General features: G+C 37.1%; 1 protein-coding gene and 1 long non-coding RNA gene across 11 annotated transcripts in view; one reads left to right on the top strand and one right to left on the bottom strand.

Annotated features, from left to right (window-relative positions):
- Positions 1-293: 293 nt before the first annotated feature.
- LOC125925924 (uncharacterized) lies at positions 294-27813 on the top strand. Of its 2 annotated transcripts, none has more exons than XR_007458934.1 (4): positions 294-381; positions 6642-6746; positions 13353-13412; positions 27589-27813. It is a non-coding gene; the product is annotated as an uncharacterized LOC125925924 (long non-coding RNA). The 2 variants fall into 2 exon arrangements; XR_007458935.1 differs by lacking the exon at positions 27589-27813 and adding an exon at positions 17847-17930.
- The window catches only part of CAMSAP2 (calmodulin regulated spectrin associated protein family member 2), a 112826-nt gene continuing 85215 nt past the window's right edge, over positions 366-27976 (bottom strand). For 4 of the 9 annotated variants that reach the window (XM_049635194.1, XM_049635198.1, XM_049635201.1 and 1 more), the window contains 11 exons: positions 20000-20096; positions 17892-17985; positions 14232-14314; positions 13311-13380; positions 10712-12914; positions 9309-9445; positions 8739-8959; positions 7512-7611; positions 6624-6739; positions 4417-4535; positions 366-3657 (listed from right to left, as the gene is read on the bottom strand). In XM_049635194.1, coding sequence (XP_049491151.1) covers positions 3352-3657; positions 4417-4535; positions 6624-6739; positions 7512-7611; positions 8739-8959; positions 9309-9445; positions 10712-12914; positions 13311-13380; positions 14232-14314; positions 17892-17985; positions 20000-20096 — 3546 coding nt within the window. In that variant the 3' untranslated portion in view covers positions 366-3351. The remainder of the gene's footprint in view (positions 3658-4416; positions 4536-6623; positions 6740-7511; positions 7612-8738; positions 8960-9308; positions 9446-10711; positions 12915-13310; positions 13381-14231; positions 14315-17891; positions 17986-19999; positions 20097-27976) is intronic. The other 5 variants (XM_049635195.1, XM_049635199.1, XM_049635197.1 and 2 more) reach the window with 3 other exon arrangements.

The following is a 27976-nucleotide window of genomic DNA, read 5'->3' as shown; positions in this document are numbered from 1 at the left end:
TTAGGAACTATCGAGTAGCCAGATCGTGGAGCACACTCTTAAATTATGTGTGGGTTCTAAGGCACCTCGGTTTCTATGTCCTTCTCCAATACTGCCTGAGTCTTATGGTTAAGTATTTTTATTTCTGAAAATTACATTAGAAAGTATTGTGGAAGCACGGCTCTGTTCTGAGCTTTGAGTACCCTGTCAAAGGATCAAAGGTAGAGAGCCATGCTTCTGTTTAGCAATGGCAGATATTTCTTCAGGTATGTAATTATTAATGAAGATTTTGTCGTTTTGTTATCAGGTCTTTTTTTTTTTTAATTGCTCCGGTCTGAATGAATAGAATCCTCAAAATCAAAGTGAAACTTACAGAGTAAATCAGGAACTGTTTTGGCTACGGTGAGTTCATCAGCCATTCAATTTCAAAGGTACACAGTGTTAACTATGGTACAATTTAATGATTCACCAAAGGAAAGTGATTTAACATGGACAGAGTTAACGTAAGATGAACAGAAGCATTTATACACCACTAGCACAGAAAGTTATAGACTTTTTAACACTGCGTAAGTCAGTATTCAGATAGTGCCTAATATCATTAAAAGTTGCCTCTTCAAACTGTTACGTTTAAACATAGGTTAAGAGATAAAAAAAAAACATATGATGAGTTCACCCAAGTTCAAACATTAGGGAAAAAAACCCACAGTTTATTCAAGAAACAGAAAAGGAGTCATTTGGTGCCATGCTTTTTATTCAAATGAAAGGGGAAAAACTACACTGTACCAGGAAATAGCAAATAGGACAGTATTTTACAGCACAGCATCTTAAAAAAACCTGTAAGCAATGCTCTAGATTGGACAGGTAAGCACACCATACGCCGTACATTGCCCAACAGTGTCCGTGAAACCATAATTAAAAAGCTGAATTTGGCTTTAAACAGCCAAATAAAAACTGTAACAGTCATTCTAAAACAAAACTGAAAAGTCAGGAGGAATGAAAAGCTTTCCAAAGCTGTGTCAAATAGCGGAATTTGACAGGCTGCACTGGAAACCATGACAAGTGTTTGGCAAAACCTAAGTGAATAATCGTCATAGTAATTTGACCTCTAATGATGAAAGCACCAGTGTGTTTCAACAAGGTTGATGGAAATCTCCAGACTTCATGAAATGGCATGATTTTCCTTTGTATAATTTTTAAAACATAATTTTTTTTTAAAAAGCTGCACCATAATAAAAAAAAATCTGCAGACTTAAAGAAATATATCCATATTCCTTCTGTATTAATAAAGTAAAATATTATACTGAGAGCAATGAACTTTTGTAGCAATGTTCACATTCTACCTTTAGACATTATGGACATTCATTGTTGAACACACATGAATTTAAGAAAGGGTGGTCCTACTTAGTTTTAAACAGTCCCTCCACTGTCTTGCATCCAATTTTTAAAAATTTAATGGCCAGGTAATATCACAAAGAAGATGGACTTGATAAGGGAAATTTGATTGAAAAGAACAAATTTAGTAATGTAAAGTGCTTATTCTCCTTTTGACTATTATTTACCATATTTTGATTAGATTTACTATTTTTTAAACTAGTCTTAATCTAAACATGTATCTGACAATCATTTCCTTCTGTGATAGAAACTGTTGTCTGAAAGGTAAAATGTGCAATTCCCCATTCTTAATATTCATATATTATATACACAATATGTATACACTTAAAATATAAGAGTTACATATCCTGGTCTCTTACATGCAAACAGTAGATCACAAATAGTTTTGAGCTACACATATATCTTGCACAGGTATTGGAAAAAAATCTGAAATTTTCTTTACAGTTTTAACAAATATACATAAATATAAGAACATAAATTACAGTAAAATATTGACAGCGTTTGAGAAAATGTTGATAACCCAGATGCACTGATGCCTAAAGGCCTTATAATAATAGAAAAGTACAGTTCAGGGACATCTCATTCCTATTCTCTTTTAAAATAAGTAAATACATCATATGAGATATTAGTTATTTCTCTAAACACCTCGATTAGAGAAATGTATATATTTTAGTCTCTACTTCCCACAAAAGAAAACAAACCCCGCATCTCATTTATGATACAATACTGTCTCTCCCCTCTACGTTTACACAGTTATCACAACACTGAAACATAACAGGGTCACATGATCATTCAAGTCTTTTCCTGAGAATGAAGTTTTTCCCCAACTAACCCTCTGATATACATTGTTAAAGGAACAAAGATCATGAAGAGAAGATTTCAAGTGTGTACTTTAGGCCGTTCCACTTGAAGAGAATAAAAAAAGAAAAACCCAATATAAGTAAAATAATGTGAAGCTATTTTAAAATTAAAATGTAGCCCTTTGTACATGTTTAAAAATCCTAAATATAATTTTTATGTCAGTTATAAATATAAGGGAAAGACCTCTCGAGAACTTGTGACAGAGGCCCTACATCTTCAGACTGAAAGACTACTCTCAAAGTGTCATTTACTTCTGCCAGCTTATAAAGTGACTTACTTTAAAAGAGATAGAAAGCCTTTTTTGTTAAAAGGACAATCTAAATTATTCTGAGTTGGCCAGAAGTGGTGTAAAAACAGCACTGATTTAATCAGCAATTTCTTATACACGTTCTTGGTTAAGCTCATGTGGTTTAAAGCGAACCTACTAGCAGCTCTTGACAAAACCTCCTCTTATTTAACAGAGAAATGTTAATACTTGAGTGAATAATAAATACAGAATTGTAAATACTTAGAATAATTCTTGCAAATGCTCTAACACCATTAAAACATGAGGGTTATTGTGAAACTAAACACTAGTGTTTCTCTTAGCATCGTAAGAAAGGTGCAAGTTACCTCTGAAGGCGCATTTCCTACGCTCATGGTCTCCACGTGAAACAAAATACAAAGGTATCTTAGAATAAACCTCCAGGAGAGAAAAAAAAGCAAAATCAACTATCTGAAGACAAGCATGTACATTAAAAGGTTTAAAAAAAAAAAAAGGAACAAACAAAACATACAGTTTGTAATCTTAGCCACATCTCAACCCTAAGTCCAACTAGTGTCCGTGAGAATTCAGTGCTTCAGTGTGTCTGATATCAAGCAGGTAAACCCGATAACACAAATCTCCATTTGTGAATCAGAACGTGTCCTTCATCACCTGGACTTGGACTTACCACCTACGTCAGCACCTTCTGCGCTCCAAAATACTGTGGTTTACATTCCAGTTGTTCATGACAACAGAGCTCAGTGTTCAGTTTCAATTAATAAAAGTCTTGTTGGCAATTAGAAAGATTCTCTATAGGCAGGAAAGATGAAGTGCAAATTTACCGTAAATGTTCTGAAGCAGATATTTCCCAAGTCCTATGCTTTAGTGGGTAGGAGTTTTTTGGGTGTTACTGGTCTCTTGGTCTGCCATAGATGACTATGAATGGTAATGGCATCGACACTGGCAGATAAAGTTTTAGCAGGTATGTGGCTAAACTGTTTCCTGTCAGAATTATATTTGTAAAGTCCCTCAATCATTTTTTTAGTGATGGATTTAGGGCCTATCCCAGTCAGTTTATTAATTTCTTCAGTTTCTGGGCAGTAAGTATACAAAGACCTGAATTGGCAGCCTGAATCCCGGAACAAGATTAGAAAGTTGTTGGCATCTGACTTCTCCATTTCCTTTAGAATGAAACAAAACAAAACAAAACAACAATAAAAACTCTTAAACATTTTGCTGTATAAAATTTATATAACTAATTCTGAATAGGCAAGATAAAATGTATATTATAAAAGCAAACTACATTCTAATTAAAAATGTATGTGAACATTTACTACTGAGGTTCGGTTGGCTTTCTGTGAATATTATCATGTAGGAAACTTTTTGTTTGTTTCTTTGTTTATTTTGAGGCAGAGCGAGTGAGAATCCTGAGCAGGCTCTGCACTGTCTGTGCGGAGTCTGGTGCGGGGCTTGAAATTATGACCCATGAGCTCATGACCTGAGCTGATATCAAGAGTCAGATGCTTAACCGACAGCCACCCAGGTACCCCTGGTGTAGAAATAGCTGCCAAATCTTGATCTTAGTCAAACAAGCATTAACAAACCAGGCACTGATGATCTCCTTTGCAATACAGCCTCATTTTAAAAAAGGAAAATTATGTTATTTACATTTACGAAACATGAATGAGTGACTCTGGACAAAAAAAAGAATTTATAATTTTACATTATCATCCAAGCCTATCCCAATCTTAATGAAGCCTGCAGTCTTCTAGAAAAGTGAACTAATTCAATCTAAAATTAAAACGTAGTTACAGATCTTTTATATGCTGTTGAAATCCCAGCAGGGGATGAAGAGCATTTTCTCTTGGATTGATAGGAAAGATTCTTAATTACAATTTTACAGTTGTTGCCAAATTTAATTTTTATGCAAACATGCTTACCTCCAGTATTTTTTTCTTCTGACCTTCATTTACTTTTCCAGCCAAACAGCAATGAGCTAAAGCATTTTGTATTATGTGCTTATTGGATTTTGCACTGGGTTCTTTGTAGAGCTTTGGTCCTGTAGTAAGAATTTAGAAGCAAAATAAAAATACCATTCCTAAGTGAGAAATACTACGATGTTTAAATGATACAATTGTTTCTATACTGAGGAAACACTATAACAAGAAGTCAAATTCTGTGTTTGAAGGCCTCTCCTGACCGGCTGTATACGCCATTAGAAAAGTCTTATTCACACAGGGATGTATCTTGAGGATATTCCCAAAGCTGCTCTGGGAGAGTAGTGCTGCAAATTAGACATCGCTAGGATTGTCACACTGTCTGCGTCACCTTTCTCAGATCTGATAAGGTTACTGGTGAACTTCAAGCAGAATGGATCCATGAACAAATACACCTTTTAAAAAGACAAGAAAAAGCTACATCTTTTTCTTCTTCCACATATATTAGTTTTTTAAGCATTTGCTTTCTTTTTTTTTTTTTTTTTTTTTAATTTTTTCAACATTTTTAATTTATTTTTGGGACAGAGAGAGACAGAGCATGAACGGGGGAGGGGCAGAGAGAGAGGGAGACACAGAATCGGAAACAGGCTCCAGGCTCCGAGCCATCAGCCCAGAGCCTGACGCGGGGCTCGAACTCACGGACCGCGAGATCGTGACCTGGCTGAAGTCGGACGCTTAACCGACTGCGCCACCCAGGCGCCCCAGCATTTGCTTTCTTTAACCAATGATACTCCTTGCTCTGGAAAGCACAGAAGCACTTTTTGCCATTTTCCTGGAACATTCCTACTATGAAGGGAACTTTCTACTATGAAGTCTCCTCGCTTCATATTAACTAAACTCTATCCTGGAAGGCAGGGACTGTGCCTTACGCTCAGTAGTGAGCTGAGAAACCAGGTTTTTTTTTTTTTTGGCGGGGGGGGGGGGGGAATTAGCATTTACCTATTTCTGGGATATAAATTACTCCTACAATGGCTAATATCAAGCTGCCAATGGTTTTACAGCTTGCATAATTCCTGAAAATTTAGCAGTTTAGCCCTACAGCAGGAGCTGGTCAGGCACATCACTGCTACTCTGTAGCTCTAAGTTTGGAACAGCATACCTGATAAACATGATTGTTAAGTGAACCTAACATAGAAGCAGAGGGGAAAACCAAGGAAATACTGTCCAATTCCAAGCATTAAAGGCTGTCAAACTGGCCACAGGAGGAGGCTATTAAAAGCCACTGAAGAGGGAGGGGGGAAGTAACAGAGTGAAGTACACATGGAAAGTTGGCAAGTTCTAGCCTCCTTAGACCTTCATGGGGCTTCCATTTCCAGTGGGTCACCAGCAGATGGAGGCACTCTCCACTGCCCCCTGCTCCACCCCTGCATGTCCTTCTGTGCCTTTAACACTTCAGATCTAAACGGCTGCTCACATTTCTTCTCGTTTTCCCTCCTGCTGCACTTGTTTAAAAGCATCTTACCTACATTCTGTTCTTCAACTTGCTTTTGCTTCAATAACGCCTACCCAAACAAAGGCTGGAAGAGGACCTGATAGAGGTATGTGAGGCTGGATGATCTCCTGGATCCAATGCATTCTTCTTATCTTTTAGAGCCCCTTAGTACTTTTTGTTTTTACTAGGCTCTACGCCCAATTTGGGGCTCAAACTCACAACCCCTAGATCAAGAGTCACATGCTCTACCGACTGAGCCAGCCAGGTGCCCCACCCCCCCTTAATATGTTTTAAAGATGCACAACTTTAGATACCTGAAATCCCGATGTTAGAGAGGCCTTTGTGGATTCTAGCCTTTTCTTGGTACTTAGGACCTATGTATTGCTGAATAGAACCTCTCCCAAACTTCTTCAGACCCAAACCACAACACAGAAATGGGCAGCATTTTAAAGAAGTAGACGGATGAGGTGTAAATGTTATTGCTAATTTTGTTTAGAAATTGATCTCAATTCATCTGGGACAAGTCACTACCTCCCTAAGTGCAACTGTATCATTGAAACTGAACTCCCTGAAAGGGACCATCTGCACTCAGTGTTCTTGATCATACTTTCCCATGTCTAGACCAAGAGATGAGCCCATGAAATGGTAGTATAGCCTGTATTTATTCTCATGACTGTGTTAAATTAAAATGTCTCCCTAAAAATGGACAAACACTAACCTGTGTATTCTGTTCCAGAAGCCACTGAAGAAGTTGTTGATGCATTTTCCCAGTCCTTTTCCCCATTTCGACTGCCACAACGACTTGGAGACAAGAAGCCTTCTACAGACTCGGATCTAAATGGTAAATAAAATATTTTTTATGTCTCAAACAAAAGAAGAACATTTGGGGGCCAGAAGGGTATATGTGACAGTGCCAACCCAAATCACCCTGGAAGCTTACAAGTCAAAAGATGCTGTAACTGTCTTACTCATAGCTATACATCCAAGTGTCTGGACACAGCAGGCACTCTGTAAGTCCTTGCTGACGGAAAGGATGAGTGTTTTCCGTATGAAAATTGGCAGTTACTGGCTTAGGATGGTAATGCAAAGATTAAAACTCAACGCTGATGCCTGTCACTACAAACACTCTCTTTATATATGGGTATTATAGTATAACGTAGTAAGATATGACCTTTAGTTTCTAATCTATATCCAACAGAGACAGTAATACAAAAGAGATCTTTCCTAAGTCAGGCAACCTACTTCGGAAATATTCTAAGGGGAAAAAACTATATTGCATGGGAAATAAACTAGAGAGGCTGGCACTTACATAAAACATGTACTATTTCTGCACACTGATTTTATCACAACCATATCAGCAATTACTGTTAATGTTTTACAGTTTATAAAAAGTACCTTATCAATGTCAGGAACTAGAATTCTAAAAGATAAAAAACAGTCAAATATGAATAGACCTCTTTATATGTAAATTTCTTTTAACGGAAACACAAATAGTCCCAGTCAGCAAAACTATAAAAATTTGTGCTATGATTCATTCATTATAAAATACAACATAACTGTGGGGAACATATTCTTTCTATGAAAAATGTTCACATTATGGATTTACCTTGGTGTCCTCTTGCCTGAATGCACACTCTCGTTATCACCTGTGTTCAGTGATGCCAAAGAAAGGCTAGAGACTGAAAAAACACGATAAATTCGTGATCCTGAATAAAAACAAAATTAGAAATTTAAAAGGAGCAGCTAGAAAAGAGTCTGTTCATTAGAGAACACCAGCATATGAAAATTGAGCTTCTATAGTTTTTTTTTCTCTTTTAATCTAAACACATAATATGCTTGCATGCATATATACACAATTTATATTAAATTAGCACACACACAATTAAAATTAGCAATGAACTGGGGCGCCTGGGTGGCTCAGTCAGTTAAGCATCTGACTCTTGATTTCAGCTCAGGTCGTGATCTCCCAGTTTGTGAGATCGAGCCCTGCCTTGGGCTCTGAGCTGACCATGTGGAGCCTGCTTGGGATTCTCTCTCTGCCCAACCCTCCTGCTTATGTGCACATGCACTCTCTCTCAAAATAAATAAATAAACATTAAAAAATAAATAAAATTAGCAATAAATAAAATTAGCTTTTAAGAAATAACAGTAAAACTAACTGTTAGGATTTATTCCACAAGGAAAGTGGTAATATACATTGATACTTTAATCATAAGAAAAAAGTTAACAAAAGAGGTCTCTTTAAACAGTCAATGTTATGTTGTTATTTTCCCTCAGTTTTAGAATCACTATGGGAATACTCTAAAATTCTCCACGGTGTTTAGTTTTAATGCAATTTTTTTTAAATGTCTATGCATGTTAAATTTTAAGAAAAGACACATTCTCTAAGTTTCAAAAATCATAGATTTGGACGTTTGACCATTTCTGTCTTAAAGGAGGGACTCATGAACTCTTGTTTTTATATTCCTTATTATACCAGTGTGTTTCTACATATTTCCATGCACACGATGTTGATCCTTAAATGTACGAGTATAGAAAGGGTAGTTAATAATTCAGAGAGATTATATCTGAGGGCAGAGTTCCCTACTAGGTTAGTATTTAAATTGCATGTTTCAGCATTCACATGTGTTCTATTGAATATATGCATGCACACATAACACATCAAGTCATCAAAGTGCTCATTTGCTTTGCTCATTTTGGTTTTCCAAATAAGGAGCATGCATCATCTCAAATAACGGATCCAATTTAGCATACCAAGGCACAGTTGAGTTAGTATGACAGAGCAGGCTGGTGTTTTTTTTATGAACAGACTCTTCATGGTAAGCTGTGTTACCTGGAGGACCTTTTATTGGTGTTTTGGGAGATTCGATATGGTCTCTGTGAATAGATTTGGGACGCTGTTTTTTTTGTTTTGCTATTTGAGGACGGGGTTTAATTACTGTATCCATGTCTTCCATCAGCTTCAGTTGTTTTCGCCTCATATATTCTTGTCTGATAAATTCCCTGCGTGCTCTCTCGTCTTCCTTCTTCTGGCGCTCTTCCTCAGTTTTACGCCTAAGAAACCAAATGGTTAAACTTCTTATTCTGCATACTAAAGAAACCAGACACTGGAGAGTATGTGGTGTGAGAAGGGAGAATTATTATATTTCAGCACCTTGGGAAAAAATGGTTTGGTTAAAATATGCTTGAGATCATTTAGAATGTTAAAATAAACATACCATTAGTAAATGACTGCTTTAAAAAAAATATGTTTGTGTGTAAAAACCAGTGAAGTTATTTTAAACCAACGTTTCTGGAGAACTTTACTTTGAAATGCCTCAAACTGAGGATAAAAATGTACAAGCAACCAATACTTCGGGAAAAGAAAGCACCAGAAATCAGCATTAATTCAGTTGTCTATTACCTCGTCTCTTCTTTCTTATGCTCCATTTCCGCTTCCAGCTGCTGCTTCCGAAGCTGAGTCTCCTTCTCCCTCCGTAGTCGCTTCTCCAACAAAGCTGCCCGTTTCATTGCCATATCATTTTCTGCTTTTTGATCATCCTAAGTAGGAATTCATTGAAAAACATGAAATGTTGTAGGCACCTGTATTCTTATTTTCAATTGTGGTCACATTTATAACTGAAAATATGAACTATTCTTATTCCAACCCCACCATACATGGACACATTGCAGAAATTATGGAGGAAGAAATGAATTAAACTTACTTAATTACATGTTTTCAAAACCTATTAAGTTCACAAAGAACAACCATAAAAAGGAAGTAAAGACAAGATTTTTTTGGACCCTAATAAATAACTTAAAAGTAGGGAGTTTCCCCTCAGTTTTTAAAATTGCATTAAAATTGGGGCGCCTGGCTGGCTCAGTCAGAAGGGCATGTGACTCTTGATCTCAGGGTAGTGAGTTTGAGCAGTCCCACGTTGGGTGTGATTACTTAAAAATCTTTAAAAAAAAAACTGCATTAAAATTTTGCTTAAAATATATACTCAACAAAGAAAACTCAAGTAAAAGCACCAAAAAATTACCTACACAGTTCTATCACATAAATGATGGAATGGAAATGAAGGTGTAGATGTGCTTGCCCGTTGGACACTAAAGCATTTCCTCCCCTCTGTGTTCCTTTCTCTGCAAGGAACATAGGTAACAAGGGTCTCCAAAATTAGTAAACTGTATCCAATCATGTCTATAGTCGTATTCTACTAAAAAATAGTCATTTTACATGGTTAAGAGACAAAATATGACTCATGTTCAAATTTCTAAACATTAAAAGAGGCATAAAGGGCAATCACCCTGAGATCAACTTTAAAATAAGTTACAAATTTCCAATATTAAATAACCAAAAGTAGAATTAGCAGTTGTAATCACTTCAATATTCTTGGGTTCTTATTCCAGTAGGATTTGCTGTTTCAATTTAAAATCTTTTTTTTTTTTAGATGTTTAAGAAACAAACATAAGATGTTGAAAATTAAGAAAAAAACAAAACCTAAAATACGCTTACATACAATGCCAAGTTATGTGCTTTTCACAAACTGGCAATCTTTGAAGAAATCCAAATAGCTGAATATTTTTTAAAAGGCTTTTGTGAAAGTGAGCAAGAGAGGCAGTGGAGCAAGAACAGTGTATCTACACACGTTTGGTGGCTGTGGTGAAAGGAGGCCTGTTCGCTGTGCTTTAATGTTACTATGGTCCACCAAGGGGAGCACCAAAGTGTATTTCAGGGTTAATGGCAGCTTGTAACAAAAGGGGCTACAACTAAAAAAGCTACACCCATCTAATGATAATGCCTAAAACTGGGAAGATTAGTATTACCTTAAAAAAGAACCCACAGCATACTTTCTGGTCATCATCAAATTGTTCCTTATCACTTTCTCCATCATATTTTTCAACGGATACATCAGTCTTTTCAGGAGGTTTCAGATCTGAGAGGGAAACTTCAATCAGATTAACATTTTTCGGAGCAGCAGGTGGGAAAACAGGTTTAGGAGGAGGCTCTGAGGGTTGGTTCAGCTGGTCCTCATTTGGTGTCAGACGTACTGTCTCTGTGATAGGCTGCGACAGGACTTCAGAAACTGTGGACTCAAGAGGCTTGATCTCCTTTTCTTCTGGGTTATGTACATGCTCTCCCAAAGTCCCCCTGGGTTCCAATTCCTCCTTTTTAACTTCTTCCTTAGGTTTGGATTCCTTTAACTGAGGTTCTCCATCATCCCCAAAACACACAAACGACCTAGTCTGAATAGGAACTTGACTTGGTGAAAACCTCCGTAACCGAGGAAGACTATCCACAGACCGAGGGGGCGTCAGTGTTCGATTCAAAGGTGTTATTTTTAATTCATTTGGCCTAGGAGTCCTTTGATTCTTAACAGAAAAAGATGTGCTCTTCCTGTTGGAAGACTGTGGAGATGGGTGGGTAGGACGGGGGGAGTCTGACGAAAAGGGTGCGATGGTTGACGACAGGCCTGCCTGCCTGGAGGGTTTAAAATCTCGAATCTGTTTTTGTGGAGAGGGTTGAGGAGGTGAAATCACCCAGGACTGTTGCTCCCTCATCTGCATTAACATCTCCTGCTGAAGGGACAAGCGCTGCATTTCTTGTTGTAGGAAATGCAGAGATGAATTTAACTTTTCAATGGACTTTGTATATTCTAAGATCTCTCCTTCGTTTAAAGTTTCCTCTGAGGGGCTTGCCAGGTTCCACTGCTTCTCTGGATCAACGGGTGTGGTTGGAGACTTTAGCCATTTGGCTTGAGGATTCTCCATGCTTTCTTTGATATCTGCCAGAGACTTACTCCTCTGTCCATTAGCCTTTTGCAAATCCTTTTCTTTTGCTCGATCAGTATATACTTTCTCATCTTCTGCACCAGCTGCTTCCTCTCGAAGAGGGGAAATCCCTTCCCCTTTCTTTTTCACAACAGTAAGAAATGCTGTCCTTCCCATTTTCTGCCTCTGTTTAGTAAAAGCGGCTTCCATTTTCTTCTTCTGGGCTTCTATAGCACGTCTCTTTTCTTCAAGTTTCATCCTGAGATGCACCATTTCAGAGGCCAACAGCTGGGTAGTGTCCCGTCCTTGTGGAAGGCCTGTTTCTTCTGGAATTTGTCCCCAAGCAACCACGTGAGGGATATTAAGTTCAGAGCCCTCTGGTGTAGTTTTCTGAGAACTGCTTCCGCTACTTTTCCCATCAGTATGGTTCAGTTTCCTGAATTTCTGTTCTGCAAAGCTGGTCATTTTAACTCCAGAACTAGAAGAAGCACTGCTCCCTGGCTGAGACTTGGTACTTACAGTACTTGGACAAGGACTCAAAGCTTCTCTGGGGTTGCAGGTTCGAATATCATAATCCTGAAGAAATTTAGAGGCATCGTCCATGTCAGAGTCTAAGCTTACAGTATAATCTCTCAAAGAAGAATCTTCATCCATAGTTTCAGGGATGTCTTCTGAAGGAACATGAATTCCAGTGTCTACTTCAGTATTGTCAGTTATGGGACTCAAGGCACCTTTTGTATCAGTTATGTTATCAGGACTAGACTGATTTAGCTTGATGTTTGAATTTAGGATACCCATTTCCTGGTTATGAAGAAAGAAGCCATTAGCAATCTGATCTGGCTGAGATGTATGGGGAGATTTTTCAGTATCATGAATTATTTGTAATGCTTCTTCAATGCTTGGTGTCTCAATCTGATTGCCAAACTCATCCAGAAGTACTCTGTTTTGTAAAGCTCCATTTGGAAGCTTATAATGAATATTCTCATTATAATTTAGTTCATTTGTATTAAAGGACATGTAAGATTTGAGGTCACTGTGAGAGTCTGTATTAAGTTCTTCTTCAATGCTTTCTGCTTCCTCTTCTCCATTTACTGGCTTGAAGGACAAATTTTTCCTAATATTTTTAGATACACGATTATTGTTCAGAGTAAGTCCTTCATTACTAATAGAACGAGTGATTCCTCGGTTTGGAGTGGATCTGTGTACAGTATTTTCTTTATCAAAAGAAATATCAAACGAAACTCCATGCACTGATGATCTAAAAAAAACATTGAAAGAGAAAATCCTTAAACACTCCCGGAAATGATTTGATAATCCTTTAATAATTATTTGAAATGATACTTCCTTTCTTTTCCCATTTCTCATAATCCTATTGTCCTCAAGGTAAGCATAGGGCTACCAGGTGACCTTTAACAAATTTAGCCCCATTTGCCTGTATTGCCCTTTTCAAAGTTAGGTACTAATTAATTAAAAGTCTACTGCAACTTGGCTATCAACAACAGCTATCAACAGAATTAGCATTTCTTTCTCTCTTTTTTTAATTACTGAAGTATAGTTGACAATGTTACATTAGTTGCAGGTATACAATATAGCAATTCAAAAAACTGCACTTGTTGATAATGTGAATATACTAAAAATAATTCCCTCTGTTTACCTTTTCTCTTTGGGCCACGTCCCTATGAAACCATCAACATAGGACATAGATGAAGACCTTCTAATTCCGCCTTCAAATGCAAAAAAGAAAAAGTCATTGAAAGTATGTAAAAAATTTTAACTTACAGCAACTTAACAGATTTCAAATATTTGCAGATTAATAGCACTAAAAAGTAAGTAGTTATATATGGAGAAGCAGATATCATTTTATTAAGAAAAGCAAGTACATCCAAGGGATACAGGTGTGCTGTTTTGAAGGGACACATGCACCCCCATGTTTATAGCAGCACTATCAACAATAGCCAAAGTATGGAAAGAGTCCAAATGTCCATCGATGGATGAACGGATAAAGAAGATGTGGTATGTGTGTATACACACACACACACACACACACACACACATATATACACAATGGAGTATTACTTGGCAATCAAAAAGAATGAAATCTTGCCATTTGCAACTACGTGGATGGAACTGGATGGTATTATGCTAAGTAAAATTAGTCAGAGAAAGACAAATATCATATGACTTCACTCATATGAGGACTTTAAGAGACAAAACAGATGAACATAAGGAAAGGGAAACAAAAATAATATAAAAACAGGGAGGGGGACAAAGCATAAGAGACTCATAAATATGGAGAACAAACTGAGGGTTACTGGAGGGGGTGTGGGAGGGGGGATGGGCTAAATGGGTAAGGGGCACTAAGGAATATACTCCTGAAATCATTGTTACAGTATATGCTAAGTAATTTGGATGTAAATTAAAAAAAATAAAAAAAAGAAAAGCAAGTACAGAGAAACAGATCAACCTATTTGTGTGTATGTAACACTTCAAAAAAAAAAAAAAAAGACTGGATATTTTTATTTACATTTATTCTCAATCATTTCCCAGTTAACCAAGGCTTTTTCAAAAATATTACCTGAGGCTGAAGAATGAGCTTGGGGGTGTGAATGTCTAGAAGGCAAATGATGATGAGAGTGTGTAAATGCAGCTCCTTCCCCACTGCAATGTAAAATAAATTAAAAATGTTTTAACATGTTTTAGTTCTTTTATATAAACTTTGCATAAAATGGCTGAAATTAGAAACATTATCACCTCTGATTCTTTATCCTAAATTAAAAAAATTAAGAAAACCATATATTGTTTAAACCAAAAATAGCAGTGCATATATGTATCTATATTTTATGTCTTTTAGTCAAAGAGCCTGAAATATTTTCATACACACCTCAGTGTCCTTGTGAGGTGAAATATGGCATATTATTTTCATTTTACAAATAGAAAAACCAAGAAATGAAGAAGTTAAATGAAAGTCATCCATCAGTTTGAAATATCTTGGTCAAATTTAAATCTCTTGAAAATACAGGTGTAATAAAAACCCTTGCAAAAGATCCTGGAAGCCTCCCTGCTCACATACCTCTGTCTGTACATCTCTAACAATTACATCAAAATCAATATCGTGAGGGGCGCCTGGGTGGCGCAGTCGGTTAAGCGTCCGACTTCAGCCAGGTCACGATCTCGCGGTCCGTGAGTTCGAGCCCCGCGTCAGGCTCTGGGCTGATGGCTCGGAGCCTGGAGCCTGTTTCCGATTCTGTTTCTCCCTCTCTCTCTGCCCCTCCCCCGTTCATGCTCTGTCTCTCTCTGTCCCAAAAATAAATAAAAAACGTTGAAAAAAAAATTAAAAAAAAAAAAAAATCAATATCGTGAGCTGCACCTTGAAGACTTCAATTCCTATAAAGATATGAAGCTTTCCTGTTATTTCTTCCTATTTATTTCCACCCTATTCAAACTAACGCAGGGGATTAGGTAGTCTAGTTCTCCAATTAATAATGAAATTTGGCCTGAATTTTTCGCCAAGTTTCAAGTGTGTCGTAGCCTACCATGTAGTCAAGTGCACAAGCATCCCCACCCCCAATGAGTTGAGAATAAATTGGAGAACAGGTTGTATGTAGTGACTCTGTAGATCCCTCAAATCACATTATCTTTTGGCTACTGTAAACTAAGAAGATGCACTAGTCAACCAAAAAGTTCAAAAGTAAACAACAATGAATGCTCAAATGAGCAAAAGCTCACTAAAGGCAACAACACCTGACGAACTTGCGTGCCTTTGTTCTCTCCAAAGCAGATGTTTATCTGCTTCCCTGTGCCTTTCCTCCCTGAACTGCAGACCATATTTTCTCTCAGTTTTGTCTGTGATCGTTTGTTAGGGACTATCAGGGAATACTCAATTGCCCCCTGTCATGTTTGTTTGTTAACCCTGCCTCTAAAATCACCCAGTTTCTACTCTCTCTTACATCTATGATGGGAGGCTAATCCTGAATATACAAGTTAGTAATTAAAATATATTCACTCTCGTCTCCAAATAATGGCTAAAGCGTTTTAAATTCCTATTAATTGTTTCACTTCCACATCTGCATAGAGAATTTTGATCTGGTGTAACTGCTGAGCAACTTAGTAGCCAAGTGTGTGGAGTAGCTGCTACAAATGTCTTTTGCTCTTTCCGTCTTCCTTTGTTTTTTTTTCCCCTCATAACTTCATTATTTAGAGGCAATCGTGTTTGTACATGTGACTGCATTATTCTCAGAAAGTGTCGAAACTTGACTCCTTCCTGAAAAGCGGTTTATTTTTATTTTTTTTAGAGAGACAGTGAGCGAGCGTACAGGCAGGGGAGAGGGGCAGAGTGAGTTGAGTGAGTGAATGAGAGAGAGAGAGAGAGAGGATCTTAAGCAACATGGGTTCTATGCCACGACTCTGGGATCATGACCTGAGCTGAAATCAAGAGTCAAACACTCAACCAACTGAGCCACCCAGGCGCCCCTCCTTCCTGAAAAATTCTACAATGGGAGAACTCCAGTGGACCACATGGAGACTTTCGGAAATGAGAGGATTACTAGGATCCTAGACTGACAGCTACACAGTATCTCTTCAAGGAAAAGAATTTAGATATCCATCTGTAGGAAAAATGAGTAAGGGTAGCCACTCAGCTAATCCGAGAAACAGAAAAGAGAATTTTCCAGAGGGCCTTAAGACATGTCAGAAATGTGAAAAGTGTCCAACTCAGATTCCTAGAAATAATAATTATGGGGTAATTGAGTCTTGAAGTGGTAAGTTTTAGAGATTTAATTTTTTTAATGTTTATTTTTTTTTGAGAGAGAGAGAGAGAGAGAGTAGGAAAGGGGCAGGAACAGAGGGAGGGAGGGAGGGAGGGAGGGAGAGAGAGAGAGAGAGAGAGAGAGAGAGAAAATGAGTGAGTGAATGAATCCCAAGCAGGCTTGGTGCCGTCAGCATGAAGCCTGACACGGGGCTCAAACTCACAAACCGAGAGATCATGACCTAAGCCGAAGTCAGATGCTCAACTGACTGAGCCACCCAGGCACCCCGTAAAGATTTTAAAGATTTAACAGTACAAGAGTTAGAACCTAGAATACTGAATGCCTTCTAAATTTTCAAAGAAAGGAAATGTCACTATGTAACCAACCCAGGAAAACAATGAGGAAATTAACGCGTAGAAAAATGTTTCCCATGGGAAAAAACATAGAGAAGCTCCTAGATCAGCAATATCTTAACCTCTTTCTGGAAAATCTCAGGCATAGTTACAGAATAGAAAACTTAATGGGAGTAGTAAGACAATTCATAGTAGTAAATCAGAGGGTAAGGGAAGGAAAATGCTTTCTTAATTTGTAGGAAGTACTTCACAGACATCAGCCAGTTCAGAGGTAAGAAGCCCTCACAAAGGGATGAGGGTGTTCTGAGGGTTCTGTCAAGGTCCCAGTTTCACACTCATTTACACCCACTTGAGAGAGTGTTAAGTGTGAGCAGTGGGTGACAGCTCAGTACAAGCTCATATTTTTACATTAAGCCAAGAATTCATAAAGTATTTTCAATGTCTTACTCATCATTTTTAAAATGTATTTTAATGGATTTGCTTGAATTTCTAAAACACCACAAAATACATCGATTTAAAACTTTAAAAAATCAGATAAATTAGGGAGTCCAAAGTCAATATAAATGTTAGGTTCTGATAAATACACATAAAAAGCTACTTACAGGATCTGCTGAAAAACATTTTTAAACAAACTAATGTCTTTACCACATGTTTGGGTCAGAAATCAGGATTATCCTGATAGTAATACAGTAAACATTTTATTGTGATCTTTGATTAGCTATAGTAACCAGCAAAGAAAACAAGAGAGAAAATTAATGTCAAAGATTTTTAAAAATCATTAAAAAGTTTTAAATACAAACAGAATTTTAAAATTTCCCCGAGGCCTAAAAGTTGCCTACATTTAAGCAGTTCTCAATTATAAACAAGTTCTACAGCGAAAGTATGGTTTTAAGCTGGTTATCTGAACTCAGAATGTATTCTCCCACTTTTCAGTGTGATTCATAAAAACCTATTTAAGAAACACCCATTTCTGTGTAAATTTCAATTACATTTAAGTTAAAACAGGCTATAATACCGTAAGTTAATTAAAACTTATTTCAAAGTGCAACTGAAATTTTAAAAAGTAACAAAATTTTATTTTTATTTCATTAGCAAGTAGAATGGAAATAGTGAAAATAAAGTCACTCTGGAATCTACCTTGAAGTGAAGTCAGAACTACACGAACCGTCCACAATGTTTGTTTTGGCAGCATTCAAGACAGGAACTGAAGGCATATCGTTCACAGGTTCAGCTACAACGAAAGATAAAAGCCTCAAAATTATGTACTTAGCATGTTCCAACATTATTTCATGAATTAATCCCAATTTTTCTTTATTTAAAATTTTCTTCTTAAATAATTTTCAAAGGTAAATTTTAAAACTCTTCCTAAACTGTTCTGGCTTAAAAAAATTCACTTGATTAAGGCTAACTGATGGGGGTAGGGCAGGGAAGAGGCCTAACATAAAATAAATACAGATATTTAAAAAATAAATCTGAATGTCTAATTTTGCCAAAGCTCTTATAGAATCTGTTACATACAGTCATTTTTGTCCCTTTATGAAATAGCTGGTATTTTGGTAATCAGGAGACAGAATTTCACTGGTCAATAATTAAACCCATTGGTAGAGTTTACATTTTTGTAAATAACTCGGGGGAAGACTCCATTTACCTTTTGCCTTTGAAACCTAATGTAATAGCTGTTGAGTATTTTGAATAGTGGGCTTCACAGATAAAAAATCACAGAAAGCAGGGGCACAGGCCTGGGTGGCTCAGTTGGTTGAGTATCTGACTTCGGTTCACTTTAATGTCATGATCTCACATTTCGTGAGTTCGAGCCCCACATTGGGCTCTGCACCAACTGCCTAAAGCCTGGAGCCGGCTTTGGATTCTGTGTCTCCCTCTCTCTCTCTGACCCTCCCCTGCTTGTGCGTGCTCTCTCAAAAATAAAAAAAACATTAAAAAAAAAATCACAGAAAGCAGTGTATGTGAAAATTCTATATTAATTGTAAAAAGTTGTACAAATATTGGTTATGATAATTACTAAAGACACCTGACTTCACTTCATGGCCTTAGGGAAGATCTCAGCTTATCTGTAGGTATTCTTTGATACAGGATGGCTTAATATTCAGAGTCTGCCTTAAGCAGCTTAGAGATGGAACAGATGAAATACTCTTTTTATTGCGTATTTCACAGAATTTTGCCTGAGATGGAAAGCTGGAAGCAAGCTCATTCTATTCACTAGAGTTACATGCCTCTCCTTTGACTACATCTTTTTTCCTTCTTCTTGATCTCCTTCTTTTAATTTTCTTAGAAGGGAGGAGACAGGGAAGAAAACAAGGTAATGGCGAGAAAAATACCAAAATCTGGAGCCAAGGAAAGCAGCTAGGTAGCTGGGATGCACAGTAATCATGTTTTGTGTTTGGCAGGACACCCACTGGCAGCAGAAAGAACTGGTCCCATAGGTATGCTGGAAGAAAGTTCTTTTTGTTTATTTGTTTTTTGTTTATGTATTTTTGAGAGACAGAGAGACGAGCACAAGCAGGGGGGAAGGGCAGAGAGAGAGAGGGAGACAGAATGTGAAGCAGGCTCTAGGCTCTGAGCTGTGAGCACAGAGCCTGACAGGGGGCTCGAATTCATGAATTGGAAGATCATGACCTGAACTGAAGTCAGACACCACCCAGGCATCCCTGGAAGAAAATTCTTTAGTGGAACTAAACTTATAATTTAGGATTCTTTTTTCCCAATAGAAATAAACCTCTGGTTTCATAATGGAAGCCAATGGAAAATCTGTTTGTTTAGAAAAATGATTTTTTTTGTTCTTTATTTCTAGGGATCTTTACAGTGACCCTCTTATTCCGTATTAGTTTCCTTATGTGCAATCAATACATCGTGATACTGTAATAATCATAAAACATACCAGGCTTTATATATAATATATATATATAAACCTTTTTATGGTTTAATGGTAAATTCAAATTCTAGATTAAAACCAAGCCATCATTTAAGTGGATTCTAGGGAACAATATTAAAAATTCAGAATCTAACGGGGAATAAAAGCTAGAGATGGCGATAAAAGATACAACAAGAAGTAGGCAAACAGCTGAAGTTAAAAGTTCCACCACACAAGGCTTCAAATTCAGAGCCGTTCTCTCCTAAATCACCTGTATCTCAGAGAATTTAGCTGTTTTATAACAATAATAGGATTCTCTCAAATAGAATAACCAGGTGAGGTTATATAAACTTTGTTTGTTTACAGCAACACTTACTACCTCCTTGTGGACGAACAACACGAGGCTGAACAAATGATGGCTTCACAACTTCAAACCACCAGAAGAGTTCTGCCATGAACACCAAATAATTACTCTACATAAGAGAGTTAAGAAAATCAGAAAAAAAATAAGTAAAACTTGACCAAGAAAGTAACGATAAATATAATTTATTCTGTTTTACTTATTAAAACACAGGTTTAAATCTCATTCATCATTGGACTATATTTACCCTAGGTTATTAAATCTGGGACAGAGTATTAACACTTTTAGGTAAAATTTATCACAGCTATTCAAAACCTCTTTGCTGCTTTTCTCTACATTTCCAGGATTGCAGTCCAATTTATGTGGCAGGCATTGATACCTCTGTGTAGAACTTTTAATATGTAAGATACTCTTCATCCAAAGTCGGTAAAAAGAAAAACAGCCTTTGACACCAAAGAGGGTCTATCATTTAAAAAAAAAAAAAAAAAAATTAAGCTCTTTCCAGATCCCTAGAAATTTCTCCAGACCTTCATCAGGTATCTATTGGCTTGATGATGCTAAACTCAACAGTAATTCAGGTACTAAATAACAAAAAGATTCTAGATTGTTAAAATTATTCATTTTGAAATACATTATTTATATAATATATCTACCTAACTTTGAAAAGGTAATAGTAAGTTAACAAGGTCATTTGCCTCTTATGATTTATATTTGAAAACGTGAATAATTTTTAAAATAGCTTAAAATTATAAGAAATACAAGACAAGACTAAGAGGGTCCTCAAAAGCACATTTCTACTACAAGCTTATATTTTAAGATGTATATATCCTGAAAGCTATAAACCATGAAAAGTTATTTTAATTGTAGGCATCTGGCAAGTTTAAAATATAGCACTATACAAAATCTGTTTTTATAATACTTAAAATAGTATGCCTTTAAATTGTGGGTATTTGGCATCTTATTGTTACTACTGATTAATATTTAATGAGATCTTATTTCATATTAAATTTCAGTTTTCAAAATTATCATTGGAAATATCAGTGTTTTCCAATGCCTTGCCCTTCTCCTACCTGTTAATTATGAACAATCCTCAGAGTTCTATATACTGTCATTTAGAGTTCATCCATTCTCTGTTTTCTCATATTTAAGCTGGTGACTTTCAAATATTCATCTCTTACCTGACAGTTCCAGAAGGCTACTATGTGTGTAGGAAGTGAGAGAAAGAGAAGAGTCAAGGGTGACTTAGGTTTTTGTCTTCAGTAACTTATAGTTTCCCATTTAATGAAATGGGAAAGATTGGGATAAATAGGTAGTGGAAGGAATTCTGAGTTAATACTCTTAGATGTTCATTAGACATTTAAGTGGTCTTGTCAGGTAGGTGGCTGAATGCAGGAGTTTGGAGTGTTATACAATATCAGGCATGACTGGTGAAGAGAATTTGGTAAGTTTCCTACTTTCAGCATTTGCTTTGAACTATAAATTCCCAGAATATTCAAACATATACAATATATACTATTTTAAGCAGTCATTAAAATTTGATATTTTTATTTTTTTTTTTAATTTTTTTTTCAACATTTTTTATTTATTTTTGGGACAGAGAGAGACAGAGCATGAACGGGGGAGGGGCAGAGAGAGAGGGAGACACAGAATCGGAAACAGGCTCCAGGCTCCGAGCCATCAGCCCAGAGCCTGATGCGGGGCTCGAACTCACAGACCGCGAGATCGTGACCTGGCTGAAGTCGGACGCTTAACCGACTGCGCCACCCAGGCGCCCCAAAATTTGATATTTTTAGAAAGGAAATGAGAATGCTCATAATCCCTAAGGCTATGAGTTGGATCCCATCCCTGCTTACCGCCTCAGAAACTTTACATTCTTAATTATATTTCTTTCTTCTATATATTTATTCTTCCCTTCAACTGAATCCTTCCTACTTGGCTTTTAAACATGCTCAAATCTCCCACATGAAAAACAAAAGAAAACCTTCACTCAGTAACTCCCCATTCTCTGGTTTTTCCTTACTCCCACCTTCTTACCTCTTCACACACTTCTCTATGGTAGGCCTGTGCTAACGATCTCCTTTCATCCTTCCTGCTCCCTAATCCACTCCAGTCTGGCCTTCAGGTGCATCATTCCTCCAAAACAGCATTTGCTCAAGTCACCAATGATTTACATATGTCGCTAAATCAAACAGATTTTTCAGTCTTCATCTTACTTGACCTCTCAGCAGCATCTGATATTCCTGATGTCTCCCCTCTTTGTAAACTGCCATCCACGCCCGTCAGCTACCAAATAACTCCCATCTGTACTTACATATGCAGTGGTCTACAGAGCATTCTCTTGGATATTCCAAAGGCACCTCAAATGTCCAGAACTGAACTAGTGATCTTCCCCACAAATCTGACCTTATTCCAGTCTTATCTCACTGAATGGCATCACTATCCCAGTATGCAAGCCAGAAATCTAGGAGTCCTCCTTGATGCCTCCTTCTTTCTCCCTCCACATATCCAGTTCATCACCAAAGCCTGCAAATTTTGCATATCCTAAATATTTTTGGAATCCACCTACTCCTCTCCATATTAATCATAATTACTCTGATTCAAACTGTTTCCACCTCTTGTTTAGAACACACTAGCTTTCTGACTATTAAGCCAAACAAACTTTTCAAAGTATAACACCCCTTCCTCTACTTCCACTGCTCTTGGGAAACTGGTTATGGGCTTTAAGAAGGTACTTGATTGGGTCCCTTTTTAATTTCTCCAGCTTCATCTAATACCGTATTTTCCAGGGTTCCTCAGACTATCAACTATAAAGTCTAGAAGGACAAAGCTCGTGTTCATCATTACATCTTCAGTTCAGTGCCTGGGGGGCGCCTGGGGGCTCAGCTAGTTGGGCTTAGGACTCTTGATTTTGGCTCAGGTCATGATCTCATGGTTGTGAGATGGAGCCCCACATCAGGCTTCACTCTGAGCATGAAGCCTGCTCGGGATTCTCTCCATGCCCTTCCCCTGATCATGTGCTCTCTCTCCCCAAAACAAAACAAGACAAAACAAAACAAAACAAATAAAAACCAACAAACAAACAAAACCAGTGCCTGGTACATAATAGATGGCCAATAAATATTTATTGAATGAATAAATATATAACAAAAGGTCACCTGGCAAAATACCAAACTATTGACAGGCAATATCTCTGGGAATAAGATCACCATGATTTACAGTTTTTCTTTACACTTATATCCACAGGGTATTTTCTAAAGCCAAAGTACATAATTATATTTAAAGTATTGGTCCTAGGTTCCACTCTACTAGTGTATAGTTAACTGAAAGCTGTCTAGATCTTTTGGAAAAACACTAAGTGTTCAACTAAATTGTCAATTGATAAGAAATTAGTATTTTAAGGACTCTGGTGTTCAGTATCACTAGACATGGGAGAAATGTAAATCAAAGCCACAAGGAGATAACTACCTCACACTTGTTAGAATGGCTATCATCAAAAAGATAAGAATAATCTTATCTTGGCAAGGATGTGTTGGCAAGGATGTGGAGGAGAGGGAACCCTTGTACATTGTTGGTGGGAATGTAAACTGGTAGAGCCACTATGGGATGCAGTGTGGCAATTCCTCAAAAAATTAAAAATAGAACTACCATATGGGTCTAGCCATTCTACTTTTGAGTATTTATCTGAAGAAACGGAAACCAGGATCTTGAAGAGAAAATCTGTATTCCTGTGTTCATTGCAGCATTATTCACAATAGCCAAAATACATACATACATACATATATATATATACGTATATATATATATATATATACGTATATATATATATATTCCATATATATATATACGTATATATATATATATTCCATATATATATATATATACACATATATGGAAACAGCCTAAATGTCTGTCAATATCAGATCAATGGGTAGAGAGAATGTGATGCATATATATAGTGGGATATTATTCAGCCATGAGAAAGAAGGAAATCCTGCCATTTGCAACAACACTGATGTACCGTGAGGGCATTATGCTAAGTAAATAAGTCAGACAAAGAAAGACAAATTCTGTATGATTTCACTTATCTGTAGAATCTAAAAAACCTGAACTCAGAAACAGAGAGTAGAGTGGTATTTACCAGGGACTGGGCGGTTGGGGAAATGGGGAAATTTTGGTCAAAGGGTAAAAACTTCCAACTCTAAGTGAATAACTGGGAATCTAATGATTATAGTTAATGATACTATATTGTATACTCAAAAGTTGCTGAAAGAGTAGATCACCACAAAAAAGAAATGGTAATTATGTTACGTGGTGGAGGTGTTAACTAATCTTCAGCGGTAATCATTTTGCACACTTTAAACTTATACAATATTGTATGTCAATTATATTCAATAAAGCTCAGGGGAAAAAATACTTTGGTATTTTTTTTGGAAGATACCATGTTTGACCACAAGATGTCAGCATAGTAAGAGACAGTTTTCCCAGTAACTAAAGCTTAAAAAAAATCATTTCTTTCTGGATTTATGATAATTAAACAGCAATAAATCTGTTACCATATTCCAGGCATGATACCAAATTAATTTCACTTAAAAGCTTTTCTTTCCTTTTAGTTAAGACAGACAACTGTAGGGGCGCCTGGCTGGCTCAGTCGGTTAAGCGGCCAACTTTGGCTCGGGTCATGATCTCACGGCCCGTGAGTTCGGGCCCCGCGTCGGGCTCTGTGCTGACAGCTCAGAGCCTGGAGCCTGTTTCAGATTCTGTGTTTCCCTCTCCCTGACCCTCTCCCGTTCATGCTCTGTCTCTCTCTGTCTCAAAAGTAAAATAAACGTTAAAAAAAAATAATAAAAAAAAAAGACAACTGTATATTAACATTCTTAAACAATGTAAACAATGCTAAAAAATTAAGATACAAAAAACACAGAATTTAAAGTATGCTTTAACTACTCTCCCCTAAATTCTAATCACACTCAGAAGAAATCACTGTTAACAGTTTTGTGTTTATCTTTCTAATTGACCTTTTTCCATGCATTGATTTGCATACAAATACAAAAAAAAATTGTTTTTAATATATAAATTACATCATACTATGTTTGGTACTTTAATAACATCTTGGAGGGCTCTCTGAATCAATAAAAAATACCTACACCTCCTTCCTTTCAACCAGCTCGGCTATATGACAAAATATTTTAATTATGTCCTTCCTAAGATGAATTGTTTCTAACTATTCACCATAAACAATCCTCATACATGACTTCTGTGCATTTCAAATTTGATTAGACAATGGCACACTGGTGTCTAAAAGGACCATACCAGTTTATACATCCACCAAGAGGGGAAGAGAGTGCTCACTCCCTTTATTCTCATAAACACTTGTTATTAAAGTTAACCAAGTAACAAGGTGCCCAGTATCACAGACCAAGCAATCCCTTAAAGGTTTGAAGTCTTCAAATATTCAATGGAAGTCAAAGTTGTGATTCTAATAATTTAGCAAAGAATACGGAAAGTGACCAAAGCCTTCTCTGCAGTTACTTTTTTCTTTTTTTTTTTAAGCCCCTTTATTTTACCCATCCTTCCACCTACCTTCCCTCTGGCAACCACTAGTTTGTTCTCTGTATCTAAGAGTCTGGGGGTTTTTTGTCTCTTTTTTTCTTTGTTCATTTGTTTTGTTTCTTAACTTCCACATATGAGTGAGGCCATACGGTACTTGTCTTTCTCTTTTTTATTTCATTTAGCACTATACCCTCTGGGTCTATCCATGTTGTTGCACATGGCAAGATCTCATTAATTTTTATGGCTGAGTAACGTGTGTGTGTGTGTGTGTGTGTGTGTGTACACACCTCATCTTTATCCATTCGTCTATCGACAGACATTTGGGCTGCTTCCATATCTTGCCTATTGTAAATAATGCTGCAATAAATATAAGGTGCTTATTTCTTTTTGTATTAGGGTTTTCATTTTCTTTTTTAACAATTTTTTTTAAGACAGAGAGAGACAAAGCGTGAGTGGGGATGGGGCAGAGAGGGAGGGAGACACAGAATCCGAAGCAGGCTCCAGGCTCTGAGCTGTCAGCACAGAGCCCGACACGGGGCTCGAACTGACGAACTGTGAGATCATGACCTGAGCTGAAGTTGGACGCTCAACCGACTGAGCCACCCAGGTGCCCCTTAACAATTTTTTTTTAATGTTTATTTTCGAGAGACAGAGAGAGACAGAACGTGAGCTGGGGAGGGGCAGAGAGAGGGGGAGACACAGAATCTGAAGCAGACTCCAGGCTCTGGGCTGTCAGCACAGAGCCTGATGTGGGGCTCAAACCCATGAACCGTGAGATAATGACCTGAGCTGAAGTCGGATGCTCAACCGACTGAGCCACCCAGGCGCCCCAGAGTGTTTTCATTTTCTTTGGGTAAATACCCAGTAGTGGAATTACTGAATCGTATGGTAGATCTATTGGTTGAGGAACCTCTATACTGTTTTCCACTGTGGCTGCAATTTGCATTCCCACCGACAGTGCACAAGGGTTCCATTTCCTCCACATTCTCTCCAACACTTATTTCTTGTCTTTTTGATTCTAGCCAGGTGTATCTGTCAGTTATATATTTTAAATATGCCTGATGTAAGAAAATGTCTTTATATCTGGATCATGCCCAAGTTGATTTAAACATCAGGGCTACATGTTATGTGTCGGCAGTCCAAGGTAAACAACTTAAACAAATGTACTTGATCTTACGTCACCATGTATTTAATGAGATGATTTCTTTTCTTTGTGATTACAGAGGTAGTATTTAAATTTTTTAACAGACAAGTTTAAGAAAAGGCATTAACAAAATATATATGGAAATAGTTATTCCCCAACTTCCATTTTGATCAAAATAAATTAACGTTTTTATTCTGATGCATCAGATAGTGGGGAGTGGGCACTACTTTTGGTCAATACAAACAGTGGCTTATTTTGGAAATGCCTTTACCATTGGCTCTATCTTCTACCTGTGGTGATCCAGAAATGAGTGAAAGAAAAAATAGGTATCAGAGAATAAGAATTTAAAGAACCCCAAGGCACTAATCTTATGGTAAGAGGGGTCCATTAGCAGTTTCTGTTAAGGCTGACACTGTGATTGGAATGATAAAAAAGCTGTTCCTCTCAGCCAGACTTAAAAAAATCTATTATCAGATGATTTATTCCTAAAATCCTGAAACAGAAGTGGTCAATTTAGGTCTATAAAAGACATAAAAGAACTTTGTAGCTGTGGGCTGCTGGGAATAATGAGGTATTGTGTCACATCATGAAATTCTGGGACAAGTGGCTGCTTTTTAACTCACTCAGAAGCAGTTATGCCTGACACACATCTCTCTTCACTACTACAAAGCAAGTTCCACTGGAACAGGGATCTTTGTTTTGTCCACTTAATTATCCCAAGCACCCAGAATACTACTAGGTGCTCACTAAATAGTTCTTGAAAGAATGGCCGTGCGCAGTGGCCTAAGACTCACAGGCAGTGTGTGTATGATATTCTGAAGCAAAGCACACACTCATGAAATTGAAGTCCTTTTTAAAAGGTTCATTTCCAGACTATTTTCACATTTCCTTCCCTTCTTTCTTTCCCTAGGTTTTGTCTCAAGTCCTGGGACCTGAACGATTCCTTCTTCTGGACATATTCCATAGACCTGTTGAGCGGTGAAAGTGACCAGAACCTCCTTTATGCTCCCTCCTTTATGCTGTATTAGCATCTACCTAAGACTCAGAAACATGTAGTGGCTTATCCTCCGTTGTGCTAACATTAGGGCAATAGATCAATTTTGTACTATAACTTTAAGTTTAGCTTTATATTGTAAAAGAAACCTATAGCTTACAGTGTATTTAAACACACACACACACACACACACACACACACACAGAGAGACATAAAATAAGCAGAAAAATAAAACTTTTTTCAAAAGCTCTTTTGACTAGTATTACAGTTAATTTCTAACCTTACTATGCCATTTATATATCTA

Source organism: Panthera uncia, chromosome F1 (assembly GCF_023721935.1).
Source record: "Panthera uncia isolate 11264 chromosome F1, Puncia_PCG_1.0, whole genome shotgun sequence".
Classification (NCBI taxonomy): Eukaryota; Metazoa; Chordata; class Mammalia; order Carnivora; family Felidae; genus Panthera; species Panthera uncia.
This window is presented reverse-complemented; position numbering and strand designations above follow the sequence as displayed.